Source organism: Labeo rohita, chromosome 23, assembly GCF_022985175.1.
Source record: "Labeo rohita strain BAU-BD-2019 chromosome 23, IGBB_LRoh.1.0, whole genome shotgun sequence".
Classification (NCBI taxonomy): Eukaryota; Metazoa; Chordata; class Actinopteri; order Cypriniformes; family Cyprinidae; genus Labeo; species Labeo rohita.
This window is the reverse complement of record NC_066891.1, coordinates 8,960,664-8,982,074: the sequence shown is the minus strand read 5'-3', so window position 1 is coordinate 8,982,074 and position 21,411 is coordinate 8,960,664. Positions and strand designations below refer to the sequence as shown.

Genomic DNA, 21,411 nt, shown 5'->3' with positions numbered 1-21,411 from the left:
TTAAAATAGTGACAATCAAGAACCAAATCAAGGTAAATATAATTTGTGAACTTTTTTTTTTGCTTGTGTTATTAAAACCTTTTTTTTTTAATTATGCAAAAATATGAAGATATTTAACTGCATATTTAGGATACATAAAATATTAGCTATGAAATAAAAATTCTGCAAGTTGCCATTTTATTTTAAAAATATTTGAAATGTCATACATAATTTTTAGATGTGACGTTCTGGCGCAAATGTTTATGACTTTAAGAAAAAAAATCTTAGTATTCTCCTGTAATGCTTGTGTGTTGTAATGCTAGTGTTGGACTTTTAGTATACACGTTAAACTTGTGAGATTGTGGTAAAAGTGAGCTAATTTTCTAAAACTCCACAGGGCCAAAAGTATCCGTAGTTGAAGAAACACCTATTCTTGTGAGTAGGCTACATCTTTTTCATGATCTCTACACAAACCCTCAGAAAGCCAGTTTTACATTTGTTTGAGTCTCTTCGAGGACAATGCACAGTAATTGGTATCAATGCTGCAGATTTCCTGACCCAGGGTGATTTGTACCTCTGGGTTGTAAAACGTAAATCCTCCGAGGTTAAACTGGCCCTTGTTGTTGCTGACAGGTTGCGTTAATTAACTTCCACCCTCTTCGTTTGCGGCATCTTCACTTTGTCTGCATGTATGCTGAGGAGCTTCGGAGCTTCGGAGCTTCGGAGGTCAAGGCCAGTATTCAGAAATAATAGTTATGTGGGTTGCTTTGAATCTGAGTGATGTCATTGCAATGTCCTCCCTTTTGCCTGATTCTCTTTGTTTCCTCTCTTCATCTCCCTCCTCTTCTCATACCCTGTCCTCCCTCCATCTCCTCCTGCCCTCCTCTCTGGCACACGCCCGCTGTAATGTATGGAGCACCTCCCAATGACTGGAATTAAGGGCCCTGACCTTTAGTGGGTGATGATTACCCATACAATGTAGTCCACCCCCTCGCTTGTGTGGGCTCCAGTCCCACAGGCAGTGATGGCAGTGACTACTGATTTATTTATTTTTTTCTACTGTAAACTCTCTAAAATATTGTTTTTGGCCAAGGCTTGTTTCAGCCCTATGGGAGAATCACCTTGTGCTTTTGCTTTCACTGTTAAATAAACTGTGGAGGCTACATTGTGATTTTTAGGCTTATAGTTAAGATATTATTGTGTTCTATTTTATTCTAATTTATGAAATACAAAAGTGTGTGTGTGTGTATGTATGTGTGTATGTGTGTATGTGTGTATGTATGTGTGTATGTGTGTGTATATATATATATATATATATATATATATATATATATACACAGTTAAAAAACACATTTTTGTCTAATTTTTGCAGTATAAATTTGGCAAACCTTAATATTCTGAAATTGCATGTCTCATGCTTCACCAAAATACATACATAAGTAAAAGTGGTCATACATTGTGATTTAAAAAATGAATTATAAAAAAAATAATTAAGTCTTTGTCTAATACTTCAATTATTAATTTAACAAACACTGATAATCTAGTGTACAATATTATATTTCTGTTATATTTCTATGCCTGCATCTAAACAATTGTAAATAATTAAAATAAGATAATTATATATATTCTATTGTAAAATTAAAAACTAATTTTTTGTCTAATTTGTAAAAGTATAAATTTGGCAAACTTTAATATTCTGATGAATATTATGTAAAAAAAAAAATCAAATGAATAAAAAATATAAATTTAAAAATTGTTTGATAAATAAAAATAATATAAAATGTAAATGCTGTAGTAAAGCTAATAATATTTATTAATACATATTAAAAAAATGTGATTAAATATTTTTTTTAAATATAAATATAAATAAAGTTTTGTCTAATATTTCAGTTATTAATTTGAAAAATCTTAATAATCTGGTGTATATTATATTGCTGTCATGTCTGCATCAAAATAATTGTAAAAAATTATTATAAGAAATATTTTTAAAAATTATGAAATTATTAGAAAATGATATATTCTATTGTAAAATTACAAACTATTTTTTGTCAAATTTTTGATGTATAAATTGGGCAGACCTTCTATCTATCTATCTATCTATCTATCTATCTGTCTATATATATATATATATATATATATATATATATAATTTATATATATAATTTATATATTTGTATATGTGTTTGTGTGTGTGTAGTAAAAATCGTCTCCTATTGTGATTAAAAAATAAATCCATAATTATATAAAAATTAAAAAAAAATAATTTCAGTTACTCACTTGGCAAACCTTATTAATCTGTTGTATATTATATGTCTGTCATGTCTGCATCAAAATTATTTTAAATAAATAAAATAAGAATTGGACTTCAGTAATTCCAATAATTCATTTATTTTAATTACTTTTTAAAAGTGTGTGCATAATTGTAATAATTATGCATTGTAATACTGAATGCTTTAATTGTATTGTTGTAATTGTATTAATGTGCATTTGATTCTAAAACATCTGGTCTCTCTCCCTTTTTTGTCACGGTCTCTCTTTCTGAACAGAATCTGTTGGTGAATCACGGATAGAGCGGCGTTCGTCTGTGTGTTGGGTTTCACGGGCCGCTTCATCTTTAGCCTCTCCATCCAATTACCATCTGATCCCAGGACTCTGAGTCGCACTCCAGTGTACTGAACAAGCTGCATATTACAGGCCACTATGAGTATTCCATTATCTGTAACAGCACTGAGAATGGGATCACAGACATGCAAGGCTTGATTTTATAAGAGTACACTCAGGAAATCCTGATACTTTTGTTTGTCGGGATTTTATTTATGCATTGTATTTTGGCAAAAGCATATCTACATAAACGGATAACTGCCCAAAGCGAGTCCTGCCTTCGTCTCTTGTTGTCCTTTTTCAAATACTTCAGATCCATTTTGAGAGCGTCTGAAACTGAATCAGTCTTTTAGAAAATTAATTTCTGGTTTGATAAAAATAAGCCTGACATTGGCAGTTAAAAGCATAGTTCAAAAAAAAAAAAATTCATCCTTATGTCGTTCCAAAAATATGTGCTGTTTTTTTCTGCTATTGGAAACAAAAGAAGAATTAAAAGAATTCTGCGCAGCTCTTTTCTGTACAACAACAGAAAAACAATTTAAACATTTATATTAATGATAATAATAATAGTAATGATGATAATAATAATAATAATAATTATTATTATTATTACTACTATTGTTGTTGTTATTTGTGTTATTATTAATTATAATAATTGTAGTAATATTATTATTATTATTATTATTATTATTATCTTTTAGTGACAAAAAGGCAGAAAACCTTGAAACTACTGAGAGACCACAGCAACATAGTCAATAAAAATATAATAATTATTATTACTGTTGTTGTTGTTGTTGTTTTTGTATAATAATTGCATTATTATTATTTATTATTATTATTATTAATTGTTATTCTATAATAATTGTATTACTATTATTATTATTATTTGTGCAAAATAATAATTAATTGTTATTTTATAATGATTGTATTATTATTACTATTATATGTGTGTAATAATTATTCATTATTTTTCTATAATAATTGTATTATTATTATCATTATTATTTGTGTGAAATTATTCATTATTTTTCTATAATAATTGTATTATTAATAATAATATTATTAATTCTTATTCTATAATAACTAGTAACATTATTATTATTATTATTATTATTATTATTTGCGTAATAATTTTTATTGTTGTTATATAATAATTGTAGTAATTATAATAATATTAATATTATTTCTACTATTGTTGTTGTTGTTATTAATTATATAATAATTGTAGTAATATCATTATTATTATTATTATATCTTTCAGTGGCAAAAAGGCAAAAAACCTTGAAACTACTGAGAGATCACAGTAACGGTCAATTTAATAATAATAATAATTATAATTATAATTATAATTATAATAATAATAATAATTAAATAATAATTGTCGCAATGATAATAATAATAATAATAATATAATTATTATTACTATTTGTGTGTAATAATTGTCAATTGTTATTATATAATAATTGTGATTATAATATTATTATTATTTATGGGTAATTGTTATTAATTGTTATTATATAACTGTAGTAGTATTAATAGTAGTAATAATAATAATAGTAATGTTGTTGTTTGTGTGTAATAATTGTTATTAAATAATTGTAGTAATGATGATCATAATAATAATAATAATAATAATAATTATTATTATTATTATTTAATCTTTAATCAGTGACAGGAAGACAGAAATTATATTATATTATATTAAAGTGAACTATGCCTTTAACAAAATCGAATTTCATGTAGTGTGCACAAAATGTGGTCTGATTGAATGTACCCTATTTTTGAAATAGGATGAAATGATTTGCAGCAGGAAGAGAGATGAAGACGTGATTGATCTGTGAGTGGTGACACGGTGTCGGTGTCATACACACACGTACACATACTAGCTCAATTTGCTGCTTTTGACATGGTCGGGTCTCCCATGTGAGCTCAGGCAATTATGGCAAGATGGCATCACACACACAACCCTCAATTATCCAGCTGACACACACTGCATCTCCACACTCGCTTCAGATGCGCACACACACACACACACACACACACACACCCCGCATGTCAGAATACACACACCTCTCTGTCAAGACTAATAAGGTTCTCAATCCATGCTACCAGGATTGACTTGGGAATTACCTTGTTAAGAATACAAGCGGGTTACCTCGGCTGGTGTGGAGGGCAAACGAGGATACGTTGTTTTGGGGCAACAAATCAGCCTAAAAGTCATCCTGAAATCAAACCTCATCTTTTCTTAACCATAAGAGGAGGGTGATAAAACTCCTTTTCCTTTAAACCTTTAAATAAATTGCTTATGACAACTGGCCCATCGGTGCTTCCCAATGTACCTCCATTTATCTTTAACATGGAGATAAACAGAAACACGTTGACGTGCCATAATGCTTAAGAAAAGTAAAGCGTGTGTAATAAGACAGGCTGCTAAAGTGTAGAAATGTGCGAAAACCTCTAGCACAGGCTCTTCAGACAGCGGTCACACAGAAGTGGCCTGCGCGGTGCGCTGAGGACAAGATGGCAGGCGATAGCAGGAGCGAAGGAAGGGCCAAAGGTTAACATAATAAGTCCTCCATCATACAGCAATGAGGTCTGACAGCTCAGCCGTACACGGCTCACATTAAAGCAGCTGCGCTTACCTCTGTGCACCTCCAACGCAGGCTTTCTAATCTCACATGCTGTCACAAATGCACTAATCATTTTGAAAAATATATATATTATTGAATATATACTGTAGGGGAAAACATGGTACTTTTGTGTATATTGGTGTATGTTTGCAGGGACTGGTTTTCACTAGACCTCTCAGTAGAATAAAATGAGCCTCTTCATTTGTTGCATGCAGATCATCCTCCTTTAAGAATGTAACAATTTTCAGCTACCCATGAGCTTTTCATTAATAGTATTGTTTTTTTTTCCACTCTCTCTCTCTCTTTTTAAACTTAAAAAAACCAAAAAAACATTGTGACATAAAATTTATAATGAAGGTAGGAGTCTGCATACTGAACTTAAAAATGTTATAAATGAAAATAATTCTTTATTGCTTGTGGGGAAAATGCATTCTTATGTATTTTTGTTTTTATATTGTAGTCGATATTGCATCAGTTTTTTTTTTAGTTTTTTTTTTATTTTGTCTTTTTCTTTCTTTCTCTTTATTTATTTATTTATTTATTTATGTATTTGCTGGCAGAGAATATTGTGTTCTTTCTGCGCATCATTGATAATTAAAATAATTTTTAGTTTTTAGGTGATACTTTGTTCTTTTTGAAAAAAAAAAAAAATACAATAATAATAAATAATTTGAGTTTATTTTGCCTTTTCTTCTTTTTATTTATTTTATTTGTATTTATTTTTGCTGGTAGAGAATATTGTATTTTTGCACATCAATGATCATTAAAATTATTTTATTTCCTTTTAATTGTTATTTTAATTATTTATTATTTTTATTTATTAATTTATTGATTGATTGCGGGAGAAAATATTCTTTTTGAGCTTCACTGACAATGAGTTTGTTATTTTTGCTTGCATCAATAATAATAATAATAATAATAATAATAATAATACTTTGTAAAAACATTTTAGTGGATATTGCATTCTTTTCGAACAGCAATGATTTTTTTATTTTATTTTTTTTTTACATGTAATAATTTTTTTAGCCTTTTCTTTTTCAGTTTTATTTATTTTATTTATTTGCTGGTAAAGAATATTGTATTCTTTTTGCACATCAGTGATAATTAAAATTATTTCATTTCCTTTTACTTTTTTATTTTAATTATTTATTTTTATTTATTTATTTTGTCTTTCTGAGCTACAATAATAATGACATTTTTTTGTTTTTTTGTGATACTCTGTTCTTTTTGAGCCAATAATAATTATTTTAGTTTATTTTGCTTTTTTATTTTATTTGTATTTATTTATTTTTGCTGGTAGAGAATACTGTATTCTTTTTGCACATCAGTGATAATTAAAATGATTTAATTTCCTTTTACTTTTTTATTTTATTTATTTATTTTAATTTATTTATTTTGTCTCTCTGAGCTACAATAATAATGATTTTTGTTTTTGTTTTTATGTGATACTGTGTTCTTTTTGAGACAATAATAATTATTATTTTAGTTTGTTTTGCCTTTTTATTTATATTTATTTATTTATTTTTGCTGGTAGAGAACACTGTATTCTTTTTGCACATCAATGACAATTAAAATTATTTTATTTCCTTTTAACTTTTGCTTTATTTATTATTTATTTTATTCTGTTCATTTATTCAATATTTATTTATTGCTTTTGGGGGAAAATGTATTCTTTTTGAGCTTCACTGATAATGAGTTTTTTTTTTTTTTTTTTGCTTGCATAGATAATAATTGTGTATGTTTTTTTTTTTTTGTTGTTTTTTCATGATGATTTTTTATCATGATAATTATAATTTTTTTTTATTTCATTTTGGCTTAGGAAATACTTTTTGAGCTACAATTGTTTTAAGGTGATTTTATGTTCTTTTTGAGTCAATAATAATGATAATCATTTTAGTTTATTTTGCCTTTTCTTATTTCTTTATTTTAGTTTAGTTTGAGCATCAATGATAATGATAATTATTTTTATAGGGAAAATGTGTTAATGCTATTATTTTATTTCTATTTGTCCTGTAGAGATATTGTATTTTTATTTTATTTTATTTTCTGGTGCAACAATGATCATTTCATCTTATTTTATTTTATTTCAATCTTGCATCTTATTTTGCCTCTGTTGTGAATGAGACTCTGCATTCAACTTTCAAGCCATTATTATTCATTGTAGGTATGTACATTTATACCATCTCCATGCTTTAGAGTAAAGACTTTTTTGTGAGGTAAATAGCACTTTCAAAATGGTTTCTGAGTACATGTGCTGCTACCCACCTGACCTGAATTAATCTGAAATCACACAAAACGGAATCTGCACAGAAAAATGTAAGAGCACTGAGCCTCATTAATAAGCCACAGAGCATGTTACCTCTGTCAGTCCTAGCTGAAAGAACACCTATCTATCCTGAGATCCCCTCAGTGTCCATCCTGCAGTCTGCCGATCTGCTCTCTCTCCCTGCCAGCTCAATCTCCGTCCTTCCCGAGCATGTGCCCCTGACATTTGGATTGTGCTAACGGCCGGCCCCGTTGGGAAAACAGAGTCTGGCTGAGGTTGTGGAGCGCGCTGTTATTACCGTCATGTTGTGCTCGCCATCGCCACGCCGCTCTCCCTCCTCCAGGGGCCGACCTGCACCGACACACACAGGCTCCCTGCGCTGGAGCCGCAGCACAACACTGATTTAGAGAAATATATAAACACACCTAGCTGACATTACATTACCATACACACGCCGTCTGTCTCTCACGCTCGCACACGCGCTCACAGCTGACATTTATCTTCAAATATCATGACACTCTTCCTCTTTTATTAGATCCCCTCACTGTGCAAAGATGAGAGTAATTAGAGAGGAACAGCCCCCGCTCTCTTCCGTCCCTTTTTATTGCTTTCCACTCGTCTATTTTCTGTGAAAGTAAGAGATCTCGTGGCATTCGATGCCATAATGTCCCCACAGGAGCACCGCTGAGACTGGAAGACGGGGGACGCGTCTCACACTGTGAACCGGTTACAGTTGCCAGGCTTTTAGTTTTTCAACCCAAAGGAAGGGCAACTTTTGCCATCACACTTTTTTAATACTAGCAAGAGATTTTTAGGCTTTTGATGCTGGGCTTTATCATGTAACTTACAGCAGGGTCCAGAAGTCTGAGACAGTATGTAAATGTATGTAACGGATGTAAAGAACAGCATGGATTGCAAGGTTAATGTACTACTGAATACATTGCACTGTTAATTAATGCTGTCTAAACCATGGAAAAACGTGTGGAAGCTGCTAAATCATAGAGAAGGACTTGGTAAGCAAGAAAGGGTTCAATATTTTGACAAACTAAAGTTAATAGGTGGTAAAGATACGTACGAGCAGTGTTAATTAAGATATTAGCCTAATATTTCACCTACCTGTCCGGAAATGATAAGAACAAACACGAATGCTGTCAAGATTTTTGCCCTGGAAATCCCGGTTCAGTTTGGCCAACCACAAACGCCTTTTGTTAATTAATACTTATAATATTTTTTGCACTCTTATCTTTGATTTGTTATAACTTTTGGTAGTCTATAGTACTCCAAATGTTTTTCCTGGTCCGACCGATTAGTACAGCCCAAAACAGGACAATAACTGACCATTTTCAGCAGTAATAATCAGCTAAATATGCGAGTTCCGTTAGCTTCAGTGACACTGTTTACGTTTGGCCGATTGATGACGCGTTGTGAAAACACTATTCAAAATCTATTTAAACCTGGAAATATTGAGAAATGTTTAGATTTTGAAACGTTTAAAATTGAGGAAACATGACATAAAAATTAATAATGAAGGTAGGTGTAGCTGTAGACTGAAAATAAAGTTATTAGAACCAAACAAATAAAAAAATAAAGCAAGCTAAAAGTACAACAACAAATAAAGCTGCATATTAGGGGCGGCAATGCCTCCTCAAAAATGGATGAGTAAAAATCCATAGTACAAAAATAAATGTAATAACACAAATATTACAAAATATGACATATACAACATACAAATGGCGGAAAGTCACATGAGAGGATTCAATGCCTCCATCCATCGCGATATTATTGGTTCTGACTGGATGTGATTGGCTGTGATTGGTTCATGGGATAAATCCCGCCTCTTGGATCAGTCTGAATCACTGTAGGTCGGAATGAACAACGTAGTGTCGTTAATATGAAGACTAATTTAAAAAAGTAAGCAAGCAACTCACACACTTAGATATAACAACCTTGTTACTGAAAAAAAGACTTAAAATGGCCTGAAAACATGGTATGTGGGAGTTTTTAGTGAGTAATCAGCTTGTTGCAATTAAAGGTGCATCTCCGTGACTGTGGCCAGTGTTTACTGAGCTCTGATGACTGATCCGAAAATAAGTTTATTATGAAAAAGAACAGCTGAACATCAGTTCATTATTTAAATATAGCATTGTTTAAATAAAATATATTGTTTAAATTGTTACTGCTTTGAATTTCGGAATAAATGTAAGATGCTGAAAAACACTAAACTGATTTATACTTGGTTTTAATAGACAGAATAATGTATTGTTTATATGGTTCATGTAAAAAATACAAAATAGAATTTTATTCAGGTAGTGTAAGCAGTGTTTGAGAGCTTAAAACAAAAAAGATAAAAGCTCTAAAAAAAGTAATTAGTGATATAAAAAGCTAAAAACATTTTTTATGTTTTTTTTAATTATTGCAGTGACAAATAGAAGTGTGAATACCTCTCTACGGTAGTCACAAGCATAATGAGGAAATAAGCACCTGGGTATAAAATATTAAAAACGACCCAAATAAAATGACCCAACAAGCTGAACCCAGCCTTTTTTTTAGAGTGTATAAGTTTTCCGTAAGGATGTAATCCAGAATAAAACCTGCGCTAAACCTCCCATGTATAATTTCAGGAGCAGTTCTGATGTGATGATGTTCTGAGAACCTTTTTTGCTTATTATGACAATCAACAATCAAGAAAGGACAGTAGGTTTTGTCCAGTTTATAACATTAGAGCCTATTTTTTTTTACTTTTCAGACATTGTTGTGTAAATACTGCCCTCGAGCAATACTTGATATGTGGCGTTGATTGTTTGGATGGTGTTTTCCTGTTATATATCAAGTTCAGTTGCTGTTATTTCACCATAAAGGCATTAACTGTTGTCGGCACATTGACTAGTGCCCCATAAAGCATTGCTGACAACTGCAGCTCTTGTTCTAAATTAACTTAGCATTTCAGATACTCATATGTTTGGATTACATCTCTAAGAGCCTCATTTTAGTTCCCCCGAGCAATAAGTCACAGGTTGGTAGTTTCAGTGCCTGCCTGTTCCAATGATATCAGAGCAGGCCTGTCAGATGGGCCTGTTAAGTAGGCTTTTGCTCCTAATGCCCCTCTTATTGCCTTCATCACCATGCTACAGTGGCTTTATTTGCTCTGCTAAACTTCCACATGGTCTTTTAATGGCAGCAGAATTGATTATTAACTGCTGTGACCATTGAAGGTTCTTCAGAGCTCGAGTGCAGAGGATTGTCAACCATGTGCTGTAGACTCTTGGGTAAGAGCTGAGGTGAGTCAATGCTCATACATTGTGGTTGTAATCATTTAGAAAAGCCTAGTGCACTGTCAGCCGAACAGTTGTGGGTTATGAACAGGATTATGATAATGACCAATTTTATCTGTAATGTGATATTTCTGATAGAAGCTGAATATATGAATTTAAAAAAATGAAGGGTTTTTATTCTATCTGGAATTTGTTGGATTGTGAAAAGTTGGTTTTTCATACCAGGATCTTCTCTATGTTGCTAATTGCACTTTTCTCATTGAATTGTTATAACATTTGATCACGTCACGTCATTGTTCGGTATAATTTATTCGGTCTTTTCACGTTTTATTTATTTATTTATTGCAATTTTCTGTAGCTGAACATTCAGTGAATCCTTAATATATATATATATATATATATATATATATATATGTCTGGAGTCTGAATAATTTTTTGTTTGACTGTAGCCTGAAGCAAATGACACCTGAAGCCAGATACATTATTAATTTACTAAAATATTGCTAGAATATCAAAACGAGACTGTTTGACATGACCATATACAAATTTGCCATAACCAATATGCAGAGAATCATTTGATGCAAAGCCATGAATAAAATCAATATACATTGACTGATATATTTGCTAGTTTGTACAGCTACAGTAGATAGTTTCCCCATAAAGAACTAAACTTAAAAACTTTAAGTCTGAACTTCATAAAAGCAATGAATTCAGTCCCACGTTGACATCCTATGGCACCCGATGTAATAGGATGTTTGACAGGCAGGTTTCAATTAGCGTGACTGCACGTCTTGTATCTTTTAATAGGAAATCCGCCGCTGCTGTGAGGGAGAAAGCTCCAGTGCTCTCTGCTGCATCTTAATAAATATATAAAAAACGAGAGAGAAGAAGAACTGGGTTTCCACAGCAACTGGCACCTGAGTAACAGCGGAGACGAGCTTGAAGGCATCAGGTTAGAAAATGACATCTTTGCATCCTGACGTGTCCGCATTGATCCCGTGTCATACCCAATTACAGAGCGTGCTGTCATACAGGCTCGTGCTATTCAGCACGAGAGCGCCTCTCAAACGACCACAGGCTGTCGCACTTCTCCTCAGACATCTCAGGAAGTGGATTTAATGAATACCTGCCCCCCCACACCCCTTCTTTACCACCTTTCCATACACTTCTAATGTTTACCTCAGCGACAAAATGCATTCGCTTGGAATCCGAAAGCGGCGCTATGATTGGCAGCGCCGTGCAATACTGAGAAATCTCTCAGTAATCTTTAATTATACAACGTATTTATCTTTCATCGTGACAGGGAAATGATCAATACTCCCTCCAGATTTTCTTCCTTATTCTAGTTCAACACTTTGAGGGTTATTTTTTCATGTTTCATGCCTGATTTGGTATATTTATAATCACAGCTTGTGAGGAATCAATATTTTCTTTTCTTCCGAGAAAAGACGGAATATATACCAGAAGTTCTCTTGAGGATTTACTGCAATCTTTCATTCTTATGCTGACTGTCTTGTCCCAACGGATGCACTTGTTTCTAATGGCAGCCTGCATTGAAGTGCTCTACAGACTATCTTCGATGCACTCGCAAACTCTGGCCGCACGTCAAACGCTTATACCCCGCGCACGATTCAACCTGACGGAAACAACCCATGAAATCTCAGGTAGGTGCTTGATTCTGCCTGAAATGTGTACTTAGACCTTGCGCGTTGAAAAGATGCGTTTGAGCACCGAGCAGTCAGCTCCTCTTTTACTCAGCCTCTTTCAACTGCCTGAACCCATTTTCTGCTTGTTTCGTTCCAGAGTCTCCTCACCGGGGGGAACACGGCCGACAATAGGCCCTAATTAAAGCATGCTGTGGGCTGACAGAGCCCATTCTTCTCGACTGTGTCCCGTTTAAACTGGGCCTCCCTTCCTGCGCCATCCACACCCACCTTACTTCACTAATTTTAAGGAAAACCGTGAAGGCTTAATGGAAGACCTTGGATGGCAGGAAGTAAATGCAACCTGGTGGGTCTCTCTGATAGTTTCTTTTTTTGCTCCTGTGTAGTTAGTTTAATCTAGAATTCAATTTTTGTGATTTAGAGAGGTGGTCAGATTGCAGTTTGAAACCCCCAGAAATCACCTCTGGTTTTACAACAGTTGTGTTATCAGTTTGCGTTTCTCTGAATCAAATGCATAATCCTTGATAACTGGGAAAAAAAAGATTGAATTTCCATCACGCAGCATGTTTTCATTTTGTCAGGCCTTATTTCACGAGCAAAACAAGCAGTTGGATTTGGGAGCTCAGTTTGTAATCAAACTGGACAAAACAAACATCTTATCCTTAATGAAAAGAGTGGGAGAGATGCCAGCTAGACCATTACCAAACCTCTGCCAAAGCACTTGCAAGTGCTTCACAAAATGGTCTGACAGATGGGCTACAGCTCAATACCAACCCACAAAGCCACCTTAGTTGGTTTGGTCAGGCACAAACCCCACCGCATAAACAATGCGGCTGTCACAGCCAGACCACATCAAATATATAAGCCTGTTGTCAGGTGGTGGCCAAATGTCCAGTCCAGGGATATTACCTAATGGATGCTTCCATGCCCACCTCAAACCTAGGATGATTTCCAGCAGCTTTGGCCATGATGTGACTCACGGGTAATGTTGGGGATGTGAGGGAATTTATATTACAATTATATTTATGTATATTTGATGTATAGAATTTTATATAAAATTGTAGATAGTTTATTTAAACAGATATTAAATAAAGTTTTATTTAATATCTATCTAAAATATTTTATAGAATAATCTATCTATCTATCTATCTATCTATCTATCTATCTATCTATCTATCTATCTATCTATCTATCTATCTATCTATCTATCTATCTATCATCTTATCTACCTGTCATCTACATCTATCTATCCATCTATCTTTTTAATATAAAAATATAAAAATGTATATATTTTATATTTAAATGTAAGAATTTAATCTTTTATTTATTATCATTCAATAGATTTAAAATAAATACTGATATATTTAAATGTAATTTTATATATTTTATAATATATTTTATATAATCATTTTTTTTATATATTTTATACTATAATTATATGTTGTATTTAAATATTATCTATCTATCTATCTATCTATCTATCTATCTATCTATCTATCTATCTATCTATCTATCTATCTATCTATATCTAGTTTTTTATTTTTTAATATAAAAATACAAAAATGTATATATTTTATATTTAAATGTAAGATTTGAATCTTTTTTTAATTTATTATCATCCAGTATATTTAAAATAAATACTGTTAATTATATAATTTTTTAATATTTTATATTTATTTTAGAATAATTGTATTTAAATTTTATCTATCTATCTATATGTCTATCTATCTATCTATCTATCTATCTATCTATCTATCTATCTATCTATCTATCTATCTATCTATCTATCTATCTATCTATCTATCTATCATCTATCTATCTATCTATCTATCATCTATCTATCTGTCAATCATCTTCATTTTAATTTTTTATATAAAAATCTTTTTCATTTTTTTAAGTATAAAAATGTATACATTTTATATTTGTATTTATGTAAAAAAATAATTTGATTTATTATCTATCTATCTATCTATCTATCTATCTATCTATCTATCTATCTATCTATCTATCTATCTATATATTTACCTATTTACCTATTTACATATCTATCTTTAATAACAGAAGAATTGCTGAAGCGTACTGTATGGTTCACAGAAGAAAAATGTTTTTTTCCACGAAGACTGAGAGGAAACAGACACAGTTAATAAAACTGTCAAAACGGTGTAGAAACCATCAAAACTTTAGTAATTAGACATGTTGGAAGCTTGTTCTTAGATGTTATTTGATTTTTTTTTTATTACTGTTATTATCTTTTGTCAATGACAAATTTGTTTTTGCATTCTGGTAGATCGAAGTTGAATAAACTTGCACTTGTTAAACTCAGGGAGAGATATTAGCACAGCTTGGCTTGTTCCGATCAACACAGACTCAGGAGTACATTTTTACATGTGAGGCTGGATATGTCTGGAATCTCACTGCAGGACAACTAGAAATCCAGTGTTCCCTGCACTGGTATTATAACAGCTTGAAGCTGTGTATCTGTGCACTGGTAGAGCTCATTTCAAACACTCGGAGTCGCTGGAAAATGACCCGGCACCTCCTGGTAACTCTTCACATGAATGAAAACATCTGTCAGAGCCGTCTTGCTGTGCAGAGACAGAAAATCGCCTGTAGGGTTTTTCTAAAGGCCTTGAGGCTAGATATCTAGACAACCAGCATCAACATGCTGTTCCACAGATGTAGTTTACATCGAAAGGCCTTCAAAAGATCGCTTGAGTAATGAATGCACGGAAATGTTGAACCTGTGGCAGTCCTCGTTTGATATCTTTGAACACTCTAGTCAATAAATAGCTTCCCTAGGGTAGATAATCAGAGCTTTTGGAAGATACTCATACGTTTTCTGAAACCTAAGAGCTGCCTACCTAGACAGCATCCAAGAAATGCTCCTGATGCGAAAGCTATGCCAGAAGGTACATGGAAAGATCATGCTGCCTTCTAAATTCATATAAGACTAAAGCATAAAGCAGCATGGCTTTTACAATATTACAATTCAAAATTAAATTTTCTATTTGAATATATTTTAGAATGCAATTTATTCCTGTGATGCAAAGCTGAATTTTCAGCATCATCACTCCACAGAAATCATTCTGATATGCTGATTTGGTGCTCTAGAAGCATATCCTAATATTACAAGCGTGCTGATTTTTTTCTCATTTTCATTTTCAAGATTCATGATTCAATAACCATTTAATTCAGTAGCAATTTAATTGGGAAATATACTACTTTTAGTAAAGATGACAGTAGCAAGAGGATGGGAGATGATGGATGATGAGATGAGAGACACAGAACAGAATATGTTTCAAGCCAGACTCAAACTTAAATATTAGTACCACAACTCATGTGTCAGACCGCACACAGGTCACATGTCTGACCTCATTGTCTTATGTTTTGAATTTATAACGAACTAGACATTGCCATTTCACAAGAGACTGAAACACTTCTCTTCTGACAACATGTGACCTATTGAGTCGATATGAATGGCTCAGTGACTTCCATTTCCTGTGCATTTCTTAATGACATTGTGCCTACAATCAAATGACTGTGGACTGTTAGTTCAGGGCCAAATATTCTGGTTAAATGGAGCATAATGATTAGCAATGTTCTGACAGGTCGCTTGTTGCTGTGAGCAGGTCAGTGAAGAGATGTGTAAGGCCAGATCAGTTTCCAGACAGCTGCTGTTTGATTGGTTAACTACTTCTCATAACTCGGAAATTTGATTTCAGGTACTTGCACACACAGACATAATGTAATGTTTGTAAACCACAGATATCATGTAGATGACTTTTTTCCTTCTGTAATTTATGCAATAATTCAGTTAATTTTCAATAAATGTCTGTTTTGAAATGATTTTTTTTTTTTTTTTTAAAGAGGTCCCTTATGTGCCACATTTATTTGATGTAAAATACAGTAAACCAGTGATTTTTTTTGGAAAATGATGATGGCAAAGCTGAATTTTCAGCAGCCGTACACTACCAGTCAAAAGTTTTTGAACAGTAAGATTTTTAATGTTTTTTTATTTTATTTTATTTTATTTTATTTTTTTATTTTACTATTTAAAACAACTGCTTTCTATTTGAATATATTTAAAAATGTAATTTATTCCTGTGATCATTACTCCAGTCTTCAGTGACACATAATCCTTCAGAAATTATTCTAATATGTGACCCTGGACCACAAAACCAGACATAAGTAGCACAGGGATATTTGTAGCAATAGCCAAAAATACATTGTAGAGGTCAAAATGATCAATTTTTCTATTATGCCAAAAATCATTAGTATATTAAGTAAATAGTAAGTATGCATTGCTAGAACTTCATTTGGACAATTTTAAAGGCGATTTTATCAATATGTTGATTTATTTGCACCCTCAGATTGCAGATTTTCAAATAGTTGTATCTCGGCCAAATATTGTCCTATCATAACAAACTGTACATCAATGGAATGCTTATTTACACAGCTTTCAGATGTGCTGATTTGCTGTTCAAGAAACATTTTTATTTATTTTTATTTTTATCAATATTTAAAACAGTTGAGTACATTTTCTCAGGATTCTTTGATGAATAGAATGATCCAAAGATCAGTATTTATCTGAAATAAAAAGCTTTTGTCAAGTTTTTTTTAAATTGAATTATTTTTATTTTTTAAGTATTTTATTTAAAAAATGATCAATAGCAATGATAAAGTAATTTATAATGTTACAAAAGATTTCTATTTCAGAAAATCTTGTGTTTTCAACATAATAATAACAGTAAATGTTTTTGAGCAGCAAATCAGAATGTTAGAATAAATTTCTGAAGGATCATGTGACTGGAGTTAATTAAATTAAAATTAAATAATTTAAATTAAGCTTTGAAATCACAGAAATAAATTGCATTTTAAAATATATATGAATAGAAAACAGTTCTTTTAAATAGTAAAAATATTCAGAAGTTTAATGTTTTGGCTGTATTTTGAATAAAATAAATGCAGGCTTGGTGAGCAGAAGACACTTTAAAAAACAACAAGTGCAAACAAATCATGGTAATAAACATTTCTCATTATTATCAATGCTGAAAAAGCTGTGCTGCTTAATATATTTGTAAAAACCATCAGGATTATTTGATAAAGAGAAAATTTCAAAAGAACAGTATTTGAATTTTTTTTGTAACACTGTAAATGTATTTACTGTCACCTTTGATCAATTTGATGCATACTTACGGAAATGAATACATAATAATATTCATTTGCAATGTAAAACCGTCCTCTTAAACCAGCTAGAAACCAGCTAGCATCTTAAGATGGATTTACCAGGCCAGTTATATAAGCAGACTAGATGAAAAAGGAAGGTGGTCTAATGTTTAGAAAAAAGGATTCTGCCTCACAGTAGTTTACTCATATTCTCATCTGCCGATTTGTTCAGTCCATGATATTTCATATCCTCCGTCCTTTCTCTTGATTTCTTTTTTCAGTCTGTTTCTCTGTGCTGGCGAACAGCTCAGTTACACATGCTTCACCTGGTACTTCACCAGCAGTAGGCTCTCATGTGAAGTACCTCTGTCATTTATGAGTGTGTGTGCGTGTATGTGTGTCAGGCCTACTGCCTGAGTCCGGGCTGCGCGAATGCCTAGTCACACCTACTCTCGGTGGACTGAGAAGCCCATCAAATTCTGTCTTTCTCATCTCATCTATTCATCATACTCTCATCTCCTCTGAGCCTGTTCTCTGTGTTAATCCGTAGTAGAGGAGGGAAACAGAGAATGAATGAATCACATTATCTATCAAGGCCATCGTGTAGGTCATTACTTTACGATAAACTCAAGCCAGTTATGATTACAGGCGGAGCAAATTAAAAGGCTGTCATCCAAACCATGAAGCCTCCCCATGATAAAGCACCTCAATCTTATACGTTTGAGACCCTAAAAGAATATTGCACCCAAAATGAAGACTCCTGTCAACATCATTTACTCATACCATATAATTACAAACCCGAATGACTTTTGCTCTTCTGCTTAAACGTGTATAGTACTTTTATGGTGCTTCCTATCTGAAACATAAATGTTACATTTTCCTTTTTCCTTGACTGTTCTTTTAAAAAAAAGTTCACCCAAAAAGAACAATTTTCTAAGCTGAGTCACCCACAGGCCATCCAAGATTTGTTTCTTCATCAAAACAGATAAATCAATTGCTCAAGTGAATGGGTGCCGTCAGAATGAGAGTCCAAACAGCTGATAAATACATCACAATAATCCACAAGTAATTCACACGACTCTAGTCCATCAGTTAACATCTTGTGAAGTGAAAAGGTGTGTGTTTTTAAGAAACAAATCCAATATTACGGCGTTTTAAACCGTCACTTCTAAAATAGTCTATAATCCATAATATCACTTTCTCCAGTGAAAAAGTCCATCCCCTGTTGTCCTCTCACATCAAAATCTACTGTTTAGGACTGTTTTTGTTGTTAAGTGGTGCTTCATCTATGCATATTTCTATTCTGATTCAGATAAGACAGCTTTTTCATTGCAAATTATGGATAAAGGACTCGTATTTTGACTGAAGCAATGATCCAAAGTTGTTTCACAAGACATTAATTGATGGACTGAAGTTACTGTGGTGTTTTATCAGCTGTTTGGACTCTCATTCTGATGGCACCCATTCACTGCAGGGGATCCATTGGTGAGCAAGTGATGTAATGCTAAATTTCTCAACAAACTCATCTAAATCTGGGATGGTCTGAGGGTGAGTACATTTTCATTTTTGGGTAAACTATTCTTTTAACTTTTTACTTTTTAAAAAAACTTTTTGTGCCTTTAATTATCAAAAGTTCTTGTTTATCCAAAATATACCTTGTTTACGGAAACATTAACAGTGAGAAACGTCTGATTATGAATGCCTAATATTTCCAATAATATCAGTCTGACTATTAAAACACTTTTTAGCAGTGCCAGGAAGCGTGCGTTTCGTTGAGAGTACTTTACACTCTAAAGGGACCTTATTAAATTAGCTAATGGAAAACATTGTGCTGAGGATCATATGAAGGGCTGTTTCGCTCATAGGAGGCAAGGGATTGTGTCCATGTGTGATAGATTTCAATTTTGAATGTGTTTCAAGTGGAAGGGAGAGGTTGTTGAGTTTGCTTGTCTATGTCTAAACATTGAAACAAGATGTGCTCAGATATGTCTCAGATTTCAGAAGTGATTTGGGAAGAAAATTGGATGAGCCATGTAGGACAACAGCTGTAAACAGTTTTAACAGATAACATGCACAACATGACATCTGAATACATTATTGGGTTCAGTAAGATATGTATTATTTGAAAGGAATTGATCAAAAAAGACATTTATAAAATGTGAATTTCAAATAAATTATTTTTTAACTTTCTATTCATCGTTTTCAGCAATATTAAGCAGCACAACTATTTTTGACATTAATGCAAAGTTGCATTTATTTGGTCAAAAATACAGAAAAAGTCATATTATGAAATAATAGTTTTCTATCTTAATATACTTTAACATATAATTTATTTCTGTGATGCAAAGGTGAATTTTCATGAGCCATTACAGTGTCACATGATCCTTGAGAAATCATTCTAATATGATGATTTATTATTAGTGTTGGAAATTTTTTTTGGAACCTGTGATACTTCAAGATTCTTTGATGAATACAAAAAATTTAAAAGAACAGCGTTTATTCAGAATAGAAATCTTTCCAAAGTCTTTTGCTAACTTTTTATCAGTTTAACATTTGGTAACTGAATAAAAATAGCAATTTCTTTCAAAAATTACTAACCCCAAACTTTGAACAGTAGTATATATTGTTACAAAAATTCCTATTTTAAATCAATTCTGTTCAATGTTTTATTAATCAAAGAATCCTCAAAAAAGCATCACAGGTTCCAAAAAGAATATTAAGCAGCACAACAGTTAGCAACATTGATAATAAATCAGCACATTAGAATGATTTCTGAAGGATCATGTGACACTAAAGACTGGAGTAATAATGCTGAATATTTAGCTTTGCATCACAGGAATAAATTATATTTTTAAATATATTAAAATAGAAATGAATATAAATTGAAGTAGTAATTCATAATATTACTTTTTTTTTTAATAATAATTTTGATAAAATAGCCTTGGTGAGAATGAGAGACTTCTTTCAAAACATGAAAAAGAACCCAAACTTATATACACTGCTGCAAAAGTTTGAGATCAATAAGATTTGTAATGTTTTTTAAAGAATTTTCTTATTCTCATCAAAGTTGCATTTAATTGATCAAAAATACAGAAAAAATTATAATATTATGAAATATTATTGCAGTTTAAAATAAGTTTTCTGTCTTAATATACTTTAAAATATGATTTATTTCTGAGATACAATGGTGAATTTCATTGTCACATGATCCTTCAGAAATCAGTCTAATATGCTGATTTATTATCGGTGTTGAAAACAGTTGTGCTGCTTAATACTTAATATTTTATTCAAAGTCATAATATTTCTTTTCATTAAAGGAGAACTCCACTTCCAGAACAACAATTCACAAATAATTAACCCCCTTGTCATCCAAGATGTTCATGTCTTTCTGTCTTCAGATTTCTCTAAATATGGTCTGATGAAGAAAAAAACTCATCTTCATCTTGGATGTGCTATACGAGCTTTTGTGCTTAAAAAGTAAACAAATTTTTATTTTTCAAAAAAATGACCAATCGTTTCGCTAGATAAAACCCTTTTTCCTCGGCTGGGATTGTTTAGAGCCCTTTGAAGCTGCATTTAAACTACATTTTGGAAGTTTAAAATCGGGGCACCAATCAAGTCCATTATATGAAGAAAAATCCTAAAATGTTTTCCTCAAAACCATAATTGGTCATCATTTACTCCCGACATCTGAGCTGCTGAAGATGCAGTAGAATACATTTGTTTGTGAAGGGAATGCGCCTCCCGATCTACATATATCCGTCTATGTTCGCAGGAATCATTCATGATCCAGCTTCACTTACAGCAGAAGTGAGTATAAGGGTTTTTTTTAT

At 32.1% G+C, this 21,411-nt stretch overlaps 1 protein-coding gene across 2 annotated transcripts in view; it reads left to right on the top strand.

Moving 5' to 3' along the window:
• Nucleotides 1-3,082, top strand: part of chchd6a (coiled-coil-helix-coiled-coil-helix domain containing 6a) — an 89,234-nt gene extending 86,152 nt beyond the window's left edge. Inside the window, exon 10 of one of the 2 annotated variants that reach the window (XM_051095763.1) lies at nucleotides 2,526-3,082. In XM_051095763.1, coding sequence (XP_050951720.1) covers nucleotides 2,526-2,549 — 24 coding nt within the window. In that variant the 3' untranslated portion in view covers nucleotides 2,550-3,082. The remainder of the gene's footprint in view (nucleotides 1-2,525) is intronic. The other variant, XM_051095764.1, reaches the window with a different exon arrangement.
• The last annotated feature ends 18,329 nt before the right edge of the window (nucleotides 3,083-21,411 follow it).